Below are 17,096 nucleotides of genomic sequence, written 5' to 3' on the forward strand. Positions count from 1 at the left end.
CGAACTGGACTCGTTGGCGAGCTCGAACCAAGCTGACACCTAAATGACGCGTTCATTTAAGAAATACATGCTATGTATGACTGGAAAGGTTTGAAGAAAGTAGCAGTTATTTTTTACTTTTCTTTTAGTAGCAAACAGATGAGCCTCAGTGACAGACTCCTTGTTAAAGTTTCTTTTTCAGCTTTTTTTCTTTTTTTCTTTTTTAGATTTTCAAAACTCTGAAGCTGAATCTTTTCTTTGTTCTTTTCTTTGTGACAACTGTTTTTTTTTAAAGCAAGCACATTTATTTCTTTAAATTATTCTGTTCAGTTGCATATATACCTATACCTGAGTATATTTTAGTAACTGTCTTATTTTTTTCATTGTGAATTTGTCCTTACTGCAGTCACTTATTTTCCTTATCTCTCTTTGTTTCTTTCTTTGTTTCTTTCTTTGTTTCTTTCTTTGTTTCTTTCTTTCATTCTTTCGTTCTTTTTTTCATTCTTTCATTCTTTCATTCTTTCTTTCTTTCTTTCTTCCTTTCCTTCTTTCTTTCTTTCTTTCTTTCTTTCTTTCTTTCTTTCTTTCTTTCTTTCTTTCTTTCTTTCTTTCTTTCTTTCTTTCTTTCTTTCTTTCTTTCTTTCTTTCTTCCTTTCTTTCTTTCTTTCTTTATTTATTTATTTATTTGTTTATTTATTACTTTTGTGTGCTCTCACTTACTTTAACTTGCTGCTCCATTCTATTCTATTCTATTCTATTCTATTCTATTCTATTCTATTCTATTCTATTCCAAAGCAGTAATCCATCAGTGGAAATCCCACCCCCTCTCCCAACCCTCCACCCCGGCTGCTGTCTCATAGAGCACTACCTTGTTGAGCCACACAGCTGTTTCTGCTCCATCAGGTCAGTTGTTAAGTTCATGCACTGGGGCGAGACAAGTGCAGATGAGATCTTGATTCCCGTGAACAACTGCTGCAAGAGCAACAATTCCTGCTCTTAGCAGGTCGTAGATATTTCCAAAGCGTCAGGTACAACATGAAGTGAGGGTGATGATGAGCATCGCACATCTCTCATATCATTTGAAGATAACATAATACAAAGACAGTCATTATTTAAAAAAAAAATAAAAACTTTGTCAGAGTACACATCCGAAAACTACATTTTGTAATGTACAGAACCACTATAATATTCTTTTAGCTTTAAGCTGCTTTAGTTTTAAGTCATGCGCTGATCAGAAAGGTTTGTTAGACTCAGTTACTCTGTATATATTGCAAATGGAAGATCGGTACCGTGCACCACAACATAGGCTTCCTCCTTCCCTTCACTTTTTCTCTTTCTGAGTTTCTGAACTCAGGCATGAACCTGCAAAAACCACAGACTGCAATGAAAGGTGGATATTGATTATTCCTTATTATTTGTCAGTGTGATCTTTTCATTTGAATATGGAAAATCAAGGCTTGCAAAGATAATAGAATTCAAATGGTATTAAAATGAGGAAACAAATAAGGAACAATGAATGAACTGTAACAAGGGCGAGTGTATATTTGGATTGCTTATGTCTATTAACATGCTCTACACATTTTGATGTAACAAATGTCATTACTATGATTACTATAATAATGTTTTTTCCCCAGTCTTAATTTTTGTTGCCCACTGGTTAGATGGGTGGATTCATAGGTGGATGGACACATTAAAAAGGTTGGTGCTACTCAATCATTTGCCACATTGACAAGCAACTTAAAAAAGCAGATCTGGAAATAATAAAAAAATTCACACTGACCCTAACTGGAATATACTTCAAAATTATATATTTGATACTCATAATAATAATATATAAAGTAGCATTCAGCTATCTCAAACATCAAAGATCTTGTTGAGTTTGAGAAAGCAAGTGAGACAAAATATCCCTTTTTATCAGATCTTTTATCATCTCCCATACATGACATTTGTTGACTGACAGATAATAACTTGGAGATGTTTTGAATCACTTTAATATTGTTTATCATCTTATTATAGTAATGGGTCTCCACTGTGACAGGATTTTTCAGGTGGTTTCCATTATGCGTACTCAAACTGTTCACACCTCATTGTCAAGGTCCTCTGCATTAGCGCCAGCATTCCTTTGGCTCCTTAAGGTTACTAATTATGATTTAGCTTCGCCAAAACCTTGACCTTTCAGGTCTGGCATCAAAACCTTTTTCTTTAGTACGGTGGGGATAAACATTATAAATGGTCCAATTCTGTTTGAACCTGTTCATTTTCAGCTCATTTGTGTATGACTGCCACATTTCTCTAGATTATTTTTAAGTTGAACAACCTCAGCAGCATGCCAGCGCGGCCGGTGACCGCTGCACTTTGTTTAGCACCAGCTCCTAGCTGAAACTGCTCTCAAACCAACCATGTGCCAGGAAGCTAAAAGGTATAAGCAAGCATTTGTTTGAAACTGGCGTGTGCCCAGCTGCCTTCCTCAATCTTCCCTCAGGTTTCCCTGGGTGACTCTTTTTTTTTTTGTGTGTGGGAGAGTGCGGCCCGAGTGTGCGCCTGGGTGTGTTTGCGTGAATGAGAGTGTGTGGGCGTGTTCAGGAGGTGCTGTTTCCCACAACCCCGATCTAATTCCGTGGTAACTCAATCTCCGTGTGAGCTCTTCCCGGCGAGTGTTCTCCCACCCGTCGACAGTCTCTCCCTGGCTGGCTGAGTGTGTCTGACGGAGGTCTAGCCCTCACTTCCCCCACCTCTTTCCCTGCCCTCCCCCTTGTCCTACACACCCTCCCATCAGGATTGATTTACTATGTCAACCGTCGTGGCAGTCGGCAGCAGCGACGCTCACAGCCGGGCCTGCATCCTGTGTGCACACCATCTTGACATCTTATACCTGCCACTCAACAACTGCTGCAGTGGAGTTTGTGTTTTGTGGGTGCTGTGGGGAGGGAGGCCGTCAGGAAGGCACTTGAGCATGTGAGATAATTTCCTTGTTCATGTTTTATTCAACTGGGGAATGGTGCAGGGGAGTTGGCGAAGGAAAAAGCCTGAACTTTGTTGCACGCAAGAGGTATGATATTATGTAAGGAAGGGAAAATGCCACCCAAGTTGGACCTAAATAAGCCGTCTGACTTGGGGAAATGTCTCCAAGACAGCCTCTGTACAACAATGTTATCCTATGGGCCACAGCTTCCTGCCTGTCCCCTCTTATTCCAGTCAGCACCCAGGTTCTATATCGGGCAGAAAACAGACCAGGCCTGAGATCCATTCCCACTGTTCAACCACAATACACCCGCCTTCTCATTCTTTACTTTCCTGCCTTTGTTGGCATCCTTTCTATTTGTGCTTTTTGGATAGGTAAAGCCAAGAAGGATATGTTGACTTCCTTGTTTCTTTGTTTAGCACGGGGTTTTGTTTCTTGTTTCATTCAGTTTTTTTTCTTATGGTTAGAACACTGCCACTAATCTCTCTGCTTAAGTCACAAGATGAAAAATCTTATTTTTTTTTGACAAACAAGAATAGCTGAATGGAATATATGCCAGTCTTTTTACCCCACAAAGGTACACTGGCCTTATAATTAGCTACTTGGTGCCATTCAGTTTTTTGCTAGCTCACAATGGTGGGAAGGCAGATCACAAGACTGATTTCTAAATAAGCGCAGCAGGAGACAGCGCATGATGTCTGTCCAGAGAAAGGAGCGCAGAGAAGACAGCTCACGTTTAACGCCATGCATTGTGTTCCCACTGGAAGGACATAGTTTGCATATCAATAGAGTATCAATAAGGTATATGTGTATTTATAAAGCTTTACTCATGTAGAAGTTGCAATTTTTAAACACTTTTTTTCTCCAAAATAGATCAAGCTCCTTTTGACTCGTTAGAGTGTATGAATGGTCTCAGTCATTTCACTGTAAGTATTTGTATGTTTCTTGCTGGGAGATGAAGGCATTTAGATAGCATGATGCTGCCACCGCCACATTTCACTACAGGGATGTTATGTTCAGAGTAATGTGCAGTGTTAGTTTTTTTTTTTAATCACTCATAGTGTTCTACCAAAACATTCAATGCCAGACTCATTTAACGGGAGCGCCTTCTTCTGCTTGCTTTGTGAGTTCTCTATGAGAACTAGTGGCAAACTTTCAATGGCACTTTTTATGACCTTTTTTCAACAATGTCTTTTTGCCACTTCCAGAAAGGCCAGATTCATGGAAAGCATGACTAATAGCTATCCTGCTGATGTACACTCTGTGGAATAATGACAAAAAAAATATTATATTTAAGGAATTTTGGGCATAAGAGACAGAATGCAAATATATTCCAAGATATTCTGAATCAAATTTTTGTTTGTAATATATATATATATATATTAAAAAAAGAAGACATAAATCCTTTTTTCTCCGCCTCAAAACCTCACTTTGTTTTGATCTACCACCTAAAATGCCAATCCAATATATTGACATTTGTGGTTGTTGTGGGACAAAATGCGAAAGCATTCAAAATTTGCAAGTCACTGCAGTGTAGGCAGAATAAATAAAGAAAAAAGGGTCAGTTTGCTGTGCGATGAGTTTATTATTATGCATACATAAAAAGCTTTCTCTTTTTAAAAGAGAGCCGGCTCCTTTCCCAGTGGATGCTCTCTGCCAGCTGTCTGCTCTGCAGTGAAGTAGTGCTTTCCCAAGCTCTGACCTGTGGGAAAATCTGTTGTGGCCAGTAATTGATTCCGCCCTGCCAGCCCCATTACTCTCCACTGCAGTCAAACTGCCAGTGATCTGCTGAAAACCCCTGTTAGCACAGCCCCCTTTACTTTTTCCTCTTCACTCTTACACAAACATGAAGCAGAATCCAAGCAAATCCTACTGTTAGATCTATTAAGTTGATTTCTTAACATTTCTAAGAGTAAAGTTTATAAGAAGCCTATTAATAAAATTATCCTCTCTATATTTATTGTTAAAATAAAACTCCAAGTGTTGTATGTCATTTTTGTAAAGTGTTTTTCTTGAGATTCATTCCTAAAACAAAATGTATCATCACTATATCGTCTGTTTCATTTAAAGGGACTAATTTGATTATTTCTTTAGCTGGATAGCTGCATGACAGACACAAACACAGCCTCTGAGTTTGTCATAAAATATTCAGTGCAGTCAGCTGCAGAGATGGTTGACTTGCTTTTCTCTGCCCAACACTTACCACATGTCTAAAAAAAGATAAGTGCACTCCCCTCCTTCCAATTAGTGTTCAATTATGGGGGCTGTGCTCCACGCATATGCACCTGTGCTTCCCAGTCTGCTACCAGCAGGTGTGTGTGAGTGTGTGCATGCAAGGTTACACCAGGATTACCAGGCCATGGGAGGAGGATAAAAGCATGCATCCTAACACACTGTATATTCACATGATGATCCTCTAACTTCTTGCCATACCGATTAGGTAGTGTCACTTTGAACTGGGCCTATTTAGGACCTGTGGAAAATAATCACTCCTTGTGAGCTGTAGAAAGACACGAGTGGCCTCAAGCCGAGTGATTTATCAAGGGTTCTCATGACTCTGGTGGGCTTTATATAACTACCAGCTGAGGGGTGCACTTTCCCATATTGTAAGGGGTCAGGAGGCCACCCTCTGAGCACTGCGCCAGAGGAATTCCATCCCACTGTTTGGAGATCTGAGAATGGATAAAAGACGAGAGAACTGTACTTTGTGCATCAGTTTAGCTCCTGGTGACCCCCACCCACTCACCCACTGACTGAACCCCATGAACAGCTCTCTCCCTACACAGCTTACTTCATTGACAGAACAAGCAGCTTCACTGTGAAAGGGACCCCCCCGGCCCCCTTTCACCCTCTTTCCTTCAACTCTCCCTTCGCAGCCCCACTGTCGGTGTGCTGCAAACCAGCAGCCCGAGGCTCAGGGAGCGTGTGGGATAAAGGGATGAGAGGGAAGATCAAAGCAGGAAGCATGAAAAAGCTCAAAGCACACAAGCAAGAGGCACCTCCCTGACCTCGGCACAAACACACGCACATATGCACGCGTACACGCGCGCACACACTCTTCACCCCGGCTACGCAGCATGGCCTGGCGCCTGCCCCTATGCTTCTCCCTGCAGCTGCAGAAAAAGGCAAAGAGGAGAGGTCGTGTGGTCGTGTGAGCCTCTCTGATGGTAGGTTGGAACTGCTGGGAACCTGACCTGAACTGATGCCCCCTGCTGGTGCCAGACTTGCAAGCACACACCTGTTCAATGCCACTCATCAAACTTGAAGTCACATTTTTCTTCACTTAAAGGGGCAGTAATATGTGTTTTCCAGCCACATAGCATCATCTAATAGCACAATCAACTATCTTACTTTCAGTTGTGATAAAAATATTGTATATATCATTAAAAAAATGACTTTGCAATTTAATGCCCTGAAATTACTTAGGGCATCACACAAAAAGTTTTTTCATTTATTTATTTATTTATTTTCTTTAATATATATAATTTTAGGCTATTTCCCTTTAAAATCTGAAATTCATATCATACACAGTAACCTTTTCTAAGCACTTATTTCAGTTTTTTGATTATCCTAGAAACTGACTTTTAGTTTTTTATGAGCTGCAAGCCATTATCATCAGAATTAACAGAAAGAAACACTTGAAGCATGTCACTCTGTGTATAATATATTTATATAATTTCTGCCCGGGTCCCTCTTGAAAATGAGATCTAGATCTCAATGCTGTTTTACCTGATTACCATATACGTAAGTAATACTATTCAGAATTGAACTGCAGACATGAACTAAGTTTTTTTTAACGATAATCTAACTGATTAAAATGCATATGTATTTGAACTTTGATGTCTTGTGTTCTCTTTAGTTTTTTTTTTATTCTGATGCACAACCTCCCCAACCAGATTCACACCATGTCACACCAAGTTCAGTACCAAGCATAATCAGCCATGACCCAGTTTTACCTGCTGGCACATTAAGTTGCAGTTTACAAAAAGCTCAGTCAGACACTAGAAGCTCCTCCTTGGCCCTGAGGATCCTCTCTCCATTATTCATGAGTGCTCAGGTTGGACCCTGGGAACAAGCTAAACGAGGCCCTGTGTCAATACGCAACACTGGCCGCCACAATGAGCTCTGCCTCCAACTACACTGTTGACAGACACCGACACAAAGGGGCAGAAAGGGGTCCCCCTCCGTTCTCACACACACTGAAGAATGAGTCAGTGTGCGTCTGCTCAGAGCTGTGTTTGTACAGTATACGCAGCTTTTGTTCCTGCCCACTGTTCTTCCATCAATGGGGTCTGAAAGTGTTGATGAAAACCACAAGGAAGGGACTCCTCTGTGGATGCCAGCAAGAGTTCATGTTCATTAGACAGGCTCTGGGGCTGCTGGATGGCACCTGTATGTACAGAGAAACCCCGGCTGACAGAACAAGTAATCAGCTTATTGGATTGGTAAACAGTCTCCCAAGACACATTGCAGCCTCCTTTACATCATGACTGTCATTGAAGGTAATATATGGGAAACACTAAATTAAGTTCTTAAGTTGTGTGACATTGTTCATATTCATTCTTTTTCTTTGGTTTAATGTTGTTGGAAATTTTTTAAAATGCTGAAAGTGTTTGAAAAATTCCAGTGTTGACACCATTGTTCTTTAGCATGAGAGCTTAGAATGAAATCTTTTTGTTTTCTTTTTTTTAAAAACTATTTCCATAGTTATTCCAAGCCAAATAATCCATTAAAATATAAGAAACAGCCCCTCCATAGAACAATGACCTTAATGTGATGGAGATGTTGAGTGTCTAATTATTGGGCCTATGTTTTCCAAGGCTCTAAAATTGTCAGGTGAGGGATTAACGTAAAAGTGATTTGGTACTCTGCATAGTTACAAATCACTGAGCTTGATTAGCCTCAATCAGTTTGGGAAGACTCTGGCAGCAACCATAAACCCAGCCTGTTTGGAAGTAAAAGCACAAAGTTCTTAAAGATTCTTCTTCAGGGAATTGCTTGGACTCCAGGAAGCTCCCTCCATGTAAATTTTGTACATACAGGGAGGAATATTGAGGTTAGTTGGGGTGCAAACAGAGGCAAGCAATAACAATATTTGATTGAACAGCAATTTAACATAACCCCAATGTTAGGAAGAGCATTAAAATGTTGTGTTTTTTTTTTTTCAAATAGAATGAAGGTTTCATATCTTTGGAAATGCATGAAAGATTCTCTGTGCAGCACAGAAGAATTCGTTTTAAGTTGATCATTCAGTAATTATACTTTCCCCCCCAACGATGATCAAATTTAGTTACAAATTCCTCATTAAGAGGAGACAGACTTACAAGCTAATGATTAGGTACTTAGTGGCTGTAGCATATTTTGGTTGGATGAAATTACCCACCTCATAATTGTATTTTTTCCTTTTTGATTTGTTGGGTGTCTATGTAGTCCTTGGTAAATTCCTTCCTTGCATGATCTTATCAACCTAGAAATCCTGTATAATTTCCCCATAGAGATCTGTTATTATATGTCAATATGCTTTATTTACTTATTATTTATTTAATACATTTAGGTTTTTTTTTCCAACAGTGCATTGTAGGACCTTGATGATTCTAAAATATATTAATCAACAACAAAAAAGGGAAAAGACTTTAAAGTTATGGCAGTGTATCCATAAAATCTGTGATAATAGAAGTTTCCCCTGTCTAACGTACTAAAACATAAAACATATATTAGACATAAATGTTTCTCCGTGTCAGTGAATTGAGGGCACATGAGCTACTTCTATCCAAGTGCAAATAATTTGAAGTCGCTTGGGCTCTTCACACTCGAATTGCTTTACAAATGCCGCCATCTGCTGGTTCACATCTAAATTACCATAAGTTTCAAAGATTTAAGTGTTCAACATTTTTCAATGCATTTATCTTTACGAGCATTCTAATTTAAAATGGATATAAGAACAAATGGATTGATTGTTCAAATACGTCTGAGTTTGGCAGTTTTATAGTGTGTGTTTGCCTGAATGGCCTTTTGAAACAGAGGAACTGATTTTCAAGGATAAGGACAAACAAGACAGAATGCAAATAATAATAAAAAAAAACCTTAATATGTTATTTTATGATGAAAAGAATAGGTTTGCATAGACAAAAAGCACTAAATCTGTGTTTACAAACAAATTATTTTCAAAAAAATGTCTACTGGGAAAGCACAGAAAGCATGCATATTGTTCACTTTATGCAGTCAGGCAGACATCAGGTGATCCTATTACACGATTATCTGCTCGCTTTAAACAATGCTGAAGTCAGTAAACCCGGAGCCAAAACCAAAAGCGATCATCACATGATTCAATTATTATTATTATTTTTTTAATCATTCGAGACCACGCCCCCTAATCTGACCATATCCAAAGCACCGGGGCACCTGCTGATGATTGGTGGTTGGGAGTTGACCACCGGCTTGAAATAGGGAAGTTTGTCACATCGCCTGTGTCGGCTTTTGGTTTGTGAAGTGTTTCGTGGTCCTGATTGAGCGCTTTCTCTGGCATCATGGTCGAGCAGTTTGTAGGAAAGTGGACTCTAGTTTCCAGCGACAACTTCGATGAATATATGAAGGCAGTCGGTAAGAGTCTTTTCTTTTTTAAAAAATTATTCTTTAAATGGGTCCGAGTTTTACTTGCATACAAATTAATAATCGTTTTTTGTTTTGTTTTAAATATGTCTATAGGTATGAGCTTTGCCACTCGCCAGATGGGGAACCTGGCAAAGCCCAACCTGATCATCAGCGTGGAGGATGACGGGGTTATTTCAATGAAGGCTGAGAGCACTTTGAAGACGACCGCGATCCAGTTCAAGCTGAATGAAGAGTTTGATGAGACGACGGCAGACGGTCGCAACGCAAAGGTGGGCCATTCTGTCGTTAAAGTGTTTTTATCTTACTATCCAAACTCCTCCACGTTTACCTATTTTTTTTTTTCCTTTTCTTATCCCTCAGTCCATCTTCACCGTTGAGAATGGAAAACTTGTGCAGAAACAATCCTGGGAAGGAAAGACTACAACCCTGGAGAGGGAGGTTCAAGATGGAAAACTTACGGCTGTGAGTAAAATGTTTGACAAACGTTAATAGCTGGAACATCACATTTGTCCTTTTAAAATCTAGTCCACTACTTCTAATGAAACTTAAAGAGGGGGGAAAAAGTGTGTTTAAGTTGCAGCAAAACAAATCACAGCTACTCTATTTTTAGTAATCCTTTAAATTAACAATTTTAAAATGACAAATGCTTGGTCTTTTTGTCTCAACAGAAATGTATCATGGATGATGTTGTTGCAGTTAGGACCTATGAAAAGGCATCATAACCTCCCTGTGATGAACCAGATGCCAATGGATTGAGGTTTTTGAAGCTCTAAATAAAACCTGTGATGCTACTTTCTGTGTGGTTGTGGTTAATGAAAACCAGCTCTATACTTTTTTTTCTTTTTTCTTTTTTATGCTTTTCTATGGCTTCAAATGTAATGGTCTCTAACTCTGCAGTACAATTGTGGGTGGAGCTTATGTTCTGCCCCCCTTGTACACGTTTTTAATTCAGAGCTTTCAAAGCTACTTATCAGCACAAGACTGATTGAACTGGGATGATTTCCAAGACTAATCATGGCTTTGAGACACTAATGCCTCTTATTGCTTCATGGACTTGGTACCATGCCTGTTAACTGTTTTTAAATTAATGAAAGCAATTCAACTGGATGAAACTATTTAATACAAAAAGCATTAGTTTGCTGGGATGCCTGAAGGATGAGCAACATGACATGGCTTTGAGAGGCCAAATCCCTGCTTCGGTTGGTACTGGGGTCCCGCTAGGTGTGCAGGAGGCCTTTTATCTTTCCCAGATGGGGGCGGGGGGTTGAAACGAGCACCCAAATGGTTTAATATGGGGGGGGGGGTTATTCTCTGAAACTGGGTCGACTCATGAAGCCACAAAAGCTGCAGCTGACTGCTTGAATTGGCTTTGGTCCAACAACAACACTGAACATGAGCATATTTGTCAAGTGCATTTCCATTGAAAATTTCACTAAAACCTTTTTTTTTTTTTTTTTTTTTCTCTTAACCCTATTAGTCTGGATTAAGCTTTGTGTGGATGGGGGATGGACAATTTAGGAAGCAGACTACTTTAAATTGGCTTTACCCTCTTAAACACAATCATACTATTGGCTGCTGAATACATGTATTGTTCTAAATCTACTTATCTCCTCCTTCTGGTTATAAAGAGTCTAGCCAAGACTGTCCTAGTAAATGTTAACTCTTCAGAATAGGTTAAGCCATAGTAATTTGTGGCTCATAATGGATATCAAAGTGTCCCAGGCAAATCTTTTAAAGTTGTAAAGTCCAGTTTTCAGCAAATGGCTTGAAGAAATTAGTTTGGGTACAAATGCATACACCAAGCAAAGGCTAAAGAATGTGTAGTAAATTTTGTAGTTAGGTTTAGACTTTGACTGGGCCTTTCTTGCACATAATGAAACTGTTCATTTACTCAATCTTTAGTCATTGTTGTGGTAGGAAGTTTTTTAACCGGTGTTTTTTCTAAGTGTGCCTTGAGTGTAGCTCCATCCATCTTCCCATAAACTGCAGCCCCAGTGATTTTTGTTAAATTAAGATAAACATTTTTTAAAGTGGACAGGTGAAGGAACTTGTATTAAAGGTTAAATTATCTAACCAATTCTGTGTGAGCATACATTAATACTATAGATTATTTTAAGGGTCTTTACCAGAGGGGTAAAGATGCTTTAATAGTCTATTATAGATGAAAATTCTCATTAAGTTTCTATCTTGCAGAAAACCTGACATCTTGTGACTGATTCTTGTAATAGCAGGTAAATATTGAACGGTACTACCGCATTGAGAAGGGGGGCACATTCTGCTTATAATTCGAAATTAGTTTGTGAATACATAATGTAGCTGATGGCAAAACTATTATGCAACACTAGTTTCTCAGTTAGCAGTAATGTTCAAAAATGTCACCATAATTATTTGACTTCTTCCGGATGAACTAATCCAACCTTACGTCCGTACGTCATGGTTCGCCTGTAAACATGGCAGACCAAGAAAACAGTGTCATGGAAGTGGACAAGAGAAAGAATGAGCCTTTAGTTGAACAAGTTAAGGCGCTGCTTGACGACGTTACCCACAGAACGGACAAGCAGAAGAGTCCAGAGGCTACAAACAAGTCCGTCGAAAGCTGTTCGACTGTGGAGTACTGTGAGAAGCTACAGGCATGGATGTGGCAGTACTACACTGGATATGTGAACTGGCAAAGCTGGCTGCTAGCTTCAACTATGACCGTCCCACCCTGTTTACAGCCACCCAGCGGAACGTCCACTGCTCTTGTTTTTGATCCTCAGAACTGGCAAAATGCTTCCTTTGGCCTCCCGTTGTTGCCTTATCCACCTACGGTCCATTCCCCGAGCAGCCGAGCGGGGGAAGCGGATGTCGGGGCCCCAGCGGCCGCTCAGCAGCAGCAGCCGCAGCGGGATCATGGAAATGCTCCGAGACAGGGTAAAGGCTGCCGACCTGACCGATTTTGTTTACACTCGACCGATTTTGCTATACAAATGAAATCATGGCCTGCTGTGTGATTTGTACGGAGACAGTCTGGTGACATGGGAGGGAAAAAAAATCGTGGCCACGACTTTTTTAATTATTGGGTACGACTTAATAATTATAATTAACACTGGACAAATCCGATCTCATTTCGTTTTATTTCAATCTCTGAATGAATTATAAGCACATTCTTCAGATACTTGCTAATTAGGCAGGAAGAGATTCTTTCGGCTGCTTAAAAAGCTCCAGCTTCTACCTTAAGCAATAAGCTGACCTCGGGGAAGTTGTACATTTAATCACCCATCACGTTTAATTCGTGGGCTCGAGTTATTCAGTCATGCCCACGAATTAATCAAGTCGTGGCCATGAGTTCTTTTCTCTTCCATGTCACCTGACGGGCTCCATAGATTTACGATTTTAATGATTATTTCTGTAACACAACTTTAAAAGAACTCTTGATCAAAATGCTACAGAAATACAGAATCCCCATTATTTTGTCAGCATAGTTAAAAACGTATTTTAGGCTTCAAAATAAAACAATTTTTTTCGCAACTACAGCTAAAACTAATAAAATATGTATGTGTGTGTTTTAAAGTTTTAAATATGATTGCTGGTCTGTGCAACTTTTGTGTGCTAAGCAGGTTGTGCTATTTAAAATTTGCTATTTTAAAATTTGCTTGAGTTTCTGTATAATTTACCCAACATATTTGGTCACAGTTCAGCATTTACTGTAAATTTTAAAAGCGATATGTATCTGGTGCCATTATTGTGTTCTATACTTCCAAATATGACAAAACATTAATTAGGGAATGTTTTTTTGCTACTGACATTATTGCATTATTAGAGTTGCAGAGTGTGCATAGTCTTTGGTTAGAGATTTTGTTGGAAAGTTTCTCTAAGCCTTTAGTAATCCTTTAAAACTCAACAACTTTCTAGAAAATTCAAACATTTGTTGAGATCTTCAATTTCTCAGGTACAGAAGGAAGTAGTAAAACTTTCATTCCAGATTGCAAATTAATTTCTCGTTTCATTTGAATACCGTGGATTTTAAAGGTCTGTGACAGACTGGCGACCTGTCCAGGGTGAACCCCGCCTCTCGCCCGGAACATTAGCTCGGGATAGGCACCAGCAACCCTCCTGACCCCATTAGGGATAAAGGGTGTATAGAAAATGGATGGATTTTAAAGGTTATGTTTTTTGAAATACAGCTGCAAACCTTTAATTGTCATACTTCTTCTCACCAGGTCGAGAGTACAGCATTCCTTCACCTCTCCAAAGACTTATGGCAGAGATGGTGGATTTCTTTATACTGTTTTTCATCAAAGCAACCATAATCATCAGTATCATGCACTTAAGTGGAATTAAGTGAGTTGATTTTTTGATAACCTGGGAGTAAGGTGACAGATTTTTTTGATTATCCTATTTGGAAAGTTAAATGTATACACTGCCTTGCAAAACTATTTGTGATTTTATGTGTCAGACCAGCACAAAGTAGTTTATAATTATGTGGTAAAAGGAACTTAATACTTAACTTTTATTTATTTTATTGTTTTATAAATAAAACTGAAATGCGTTGGGTGTTTTTTTAATTTAACTCTTCTGGTCTTATACCCATTAAAAAAATAGACCTATTCCTACCATCATGCTGTGGGGACTTTTTGAGGGATAATGAATCGGATTAGAGTTGATGAGAAGTTGGATGAAGCTAAATAAAGGGCAACTCTTGAAGAAAACCTATCCAAAAAACGTAAAACTGGGGCAGAGTTTCACCTTCCAGGAAGTTAGTTTGTATTAGTTTATTACATAAACTATGCTAAAGTTTGTTGCTGTGCTCCAACAAATGACATGAAAAAAGACACTCTCAAGTGGAAAAACCTCATGTGTTTGCATCTGGATCTGTTTTGCTTCTCAGAGATGTTTCCAAGTTTGCCATGCAATTCATAGTGGAGGAAATCGATGAAGACACATCGATGGAGGAGTTGCAGAAAATGATGCTCGTTGCCCTCGTGTATCGGATTTTAGTTTGTTTTTATGAGGTGAGAAGCTTTAAAAGTACTTCGTAGTTTCCAAAGCGCCAGCTGCATGTAGCTGCAACAAGCAGACATGAAGTGACGAAGGCGCATTTCTCCCTTCTGCATTCAGATTGCATGCATTTGGGGAGCTGGCGGGGCCACTCCAGGGAAGTTTCTCATCGGACTCAGAGTTGTTACGTGCGATTCGTCAGTTCTGATTCAGCCCAATAGGGTACTTGTAGTGCCGGCAACAAATGTTTCCCTGTCCGCGTAAGCAACTTACTATCTATAACTTTTTATATATATTTTTTTCTTTTTAAATCCTAACTCCTCCTCAAATCTTGACCCTTGTCCTCATGTCTTTCTCTGCAGGTCAACGGTCCGAGCCCTGAACAAGAACTTCTCCATTGCCTTCTTTTTCCCAGCATTCATCACTCTCCTCTTCTTTCAGCACAACAGGACTGTCTATGACATGGTTGCTGGTACGATAGTTGTCAAGCGCTCCAGAATCAGATGACACTGAAGCTGACAGAAAAAGTTATATATAAATGATGAGAGTGCAGGAGTGAAATAACTGAACAGGAACAAGATTACTTCTTTAAAAAAGAAAGAAAAAACCTGACACTGCTGTGAAGAGAAGAGATTTAGGACTGGTGCTGAGTCTGAAACACTTCAGTATGAACTATTTAGGTTCACTGTTTGGTGTATTTCTGCATTCAGTGTCTGTTTGCTGCTTTATACACAGGAGGGACGAAAGGTAAATGCATTATTTTCTTGTTGACACAAGCTTGCCTTGTTTGTAATTGTCCCCCTATTAAGGGTAAATGCCATATATGGATCAGTGTTTGAATTGTGAATTATGCATTTATGTCATAATGACATTGTCATTGTACTCCTCAGTATCTCTTTGTAACACAGCTCTGTTTCCAAAAGCAGGTAGTCAGACTTCTTAAAATGTAAATAAAAAAACTAATTTAAAATCTTTAATTAATTGAAAAAGTATTGGTATAAATGTACATTTTTGCTTTGAAAAATGTCTGCTGATTGTATTTTTCATGCCAGGGACATTTAAAAATGGAGCAGGCAGGATTTTTATTTCTGCATCTCACTGTTCTGGTATTTTATTGCATTTAAGAGTGTTTCTGAACAGGACTAAACACTCAGTATTGTCATTTATGATTTATTTAGAAGTTGCATTTCCCTGATGATGAGTTTGAGCTTTAACAGTTTCCTACATGGCCACTTTTTTTTTTCCTGTTTACTTATTAGTTTACACCAGAAAAGGTGTAAACTGATAAGTACTGATAAATTGATAAATAAGTAAGTTTACTTCAAGTTGATGAAGTAATTTCTGCTGAAGTATCACATGTGTAATTCAGTGCCTCCTTGGGGCTTCTCAGTTTGAATTTTCAGCTTTCTTTCTTTTGCATATTCAGATTATTTTTTAAGTTGGAATGCGTCATTGAAATCTAATCTGTAAATTTCAGACAGAAACTGGCTATTAAATGTATAAATGCTCTGGGTTGTATTTGCTTTTAGAGAATGGTCAGACAGGAAAGTGCGAAATGTGTGGCAGAAGTCCTCAGGCTGGGACGGCTGCGTCGAGGACTAAGAAATCCATACGTGGGTTGTGCTTTACAACTCATCATTCATTTTGGGTTGTATTTCAATGTGTTAAATATTATATATGTTATATATGTTATATATTATTCATATATTACATAATGTCTCGTTGGAAACTGGATTCCACAGCTATACTTCAGCAGCTCTGTGGTCAGACTGTTCAAACGATGATTCACACTGTGGGAGAGACGCGCTGTGCTTACTCCACAGTTGCAAAAGCTCTGGTTTAACGTCACAAGATGTATTGAATGAAAATGTAAACCTTCACCTTAGATCATCTGAGCAATCTTTGCTTTAGCAGCATGTACACAGTGAAGAAGCTGAGGTGTGACTCCTTTGGTGCGATTTCGATCTTTTTTGCATTTATGAAAATAAATCACCCAAAGCTCATTGTGTTTCTGTGAAGCCTTTGTTTTGCTTTTTGTTTGCTAATTAACTGCAGATGAAAGATTTACAACATCCTGCATCCTGATTTTTGAAATCGTCTTGCAAAGTTGTGCAAAAAAAAAAAAAAAAAGCCTTACCTTAATTCATCTTTTATTGCAGTGGCTCACACAGATGAATCAAATATTTTTTTATTTAAGGGGGAGAAAAAAGGTTAGGGTTTCAAGAATTTATTTTTTATTTAGTTGCAGAATCACTGGCAAAAATACTAGCGTTCTTAACACTAAACTAAACACAACTTAAGCCTTGTTTTATTTTTACGGTCAGTCTAGAACTTGCTTGTAAGGTTTTCCAGGTCTAGATCAGTATGGAAAAAAAAGCATTTGTTTTTCAAAAATATTTTCATTTCCAGAATTCCTTGCCTATTTTAAACAAAAGAAAGAGAAAAAATTATTTCTGAAAAGCAAATTTTACATCTAAACTCAAATTTTATTCAAACTTGTTAAATGTTTTCCATGGGTTTCCAAGACTCTACATATAAACAGTTCAAAAATCAAACGGGGTGT

At 38.7% G+C, this 17,096-nt stretch overlaps 2 protein-coding genes across 2 annotated transcripts; both read left to right on the top strand.

The window, feature by feature from the left end:
• The first annotated feature begins 9,391 nt into the window (after nt 1–9,391).
• fabp4b (fatty acid binding protein 4b) lies at nt 9,392–10,344 on the top strand. The gene is made up of 4 exons (XM_044117695.1): nt 9,392–9,541; nt 9,647–9,822; nt 9,914–10,015; nt 10,222–10,344. Exons 1-4 carry the CDS (start codon nt 9,469–9,471, stop codon nt 10,273–10,275), a joined length of 405 nt encoding a protein of 134 aa, XP_043973630.1. The 5' UTR covers nt 9,392–9,468; the 3' UTR covers nt 10,276–10,344.
• Nucleotides 10,345–11,831: 1,487 nt separating this feature from the next.
• LOC122831482 (protein FAM8A1-like) lies at nt 11,832–16,536 on the top strand. The gene is made up of 5 exons (XM_044117697.1): nt 11,832–12,466; nt 13,756–13,876; nt 14,424–14,547; nt 14,654–14,793; nt 14,896–16,536. The coding sequence occupies exons 1-5, from the start codon at nt 12,004–12,006 to the stop codon at nt 15,038–15,040; spliced, it is 993 nt and encodes a 330-aa protein (XP_043973632.1). The 5' UTR covers nt 11,832–12,003; the 3' UTR covers nt 15,041–16,536.
• Nucleotides 16,537–17,096: the final 560 nt, after the last annotated feature.

The sequence above is a fragment of the Gambusia affinis genome, linkage group LG05, assembly GCF_019740435.1.
Source record: "Gambusia affinis linkage group LG05, SWU_Gaff_1.0, whole genome shotgun sequence".
Lineage (NCBI taxonomy): Eukaryota > Metazoa > Chordata > Actinopteri > Cyprinodontiformes > Poeciliidae > Gambusia > Gambusia affinis.

What these genes read in the sequence shown, in the direction of transcription:
- LOC122831482 (XM_044117697.1), top strand. Translation starts at nt 12,004, where the DNA reads ATGGCAGACCAAGAAAACAGTGTCATGGAAGTGGACAAGAGAAAGAAT. An exon ending in TGGAAATGCTCCGAGACAGG is followed by an intron (nt 12,467 to 13,755) that starts GTAAAGGCTGCC and finishes TCTTCTCACCAG; the next exon opens with GTCGAGAGTACAGCATTCCT. An exon ending in ACAAATGTTTCCCTGTCCGC is followed by an intron (nt 14,794 to 14,895) that starts GTAAGCAACTTA and finishes CTTTCTCTGCAG; the next exon opens with GTCAACGGTCCGAGCCCTGA.
- fabp4b (XM_044117695.1), top strand. Translation starts at nt 9,469, where the DNA reads ATGGTCGAGCAGTTTGTAGGAAAGTGGACTCTAGTTTCCAGCGACAAC. An exon ending in TGAATATATGAAGGCAGTCG is followed by an intron (nt 9,542 to 9,646) that starts GTAAGAGTCTTT and finishes ATATGTCTATAG; the next exon opens with GTATGAGCTTTGCCACTCGC. An exon ending in AAGATGGAAAACTTACGGCT is followed by an intron (nt 10,016 to 10,221) that starts GTGAGTAAAATG and finishes TTGTCTCAACAG; the next exon opens with AAATGTATCATGGATGATGT.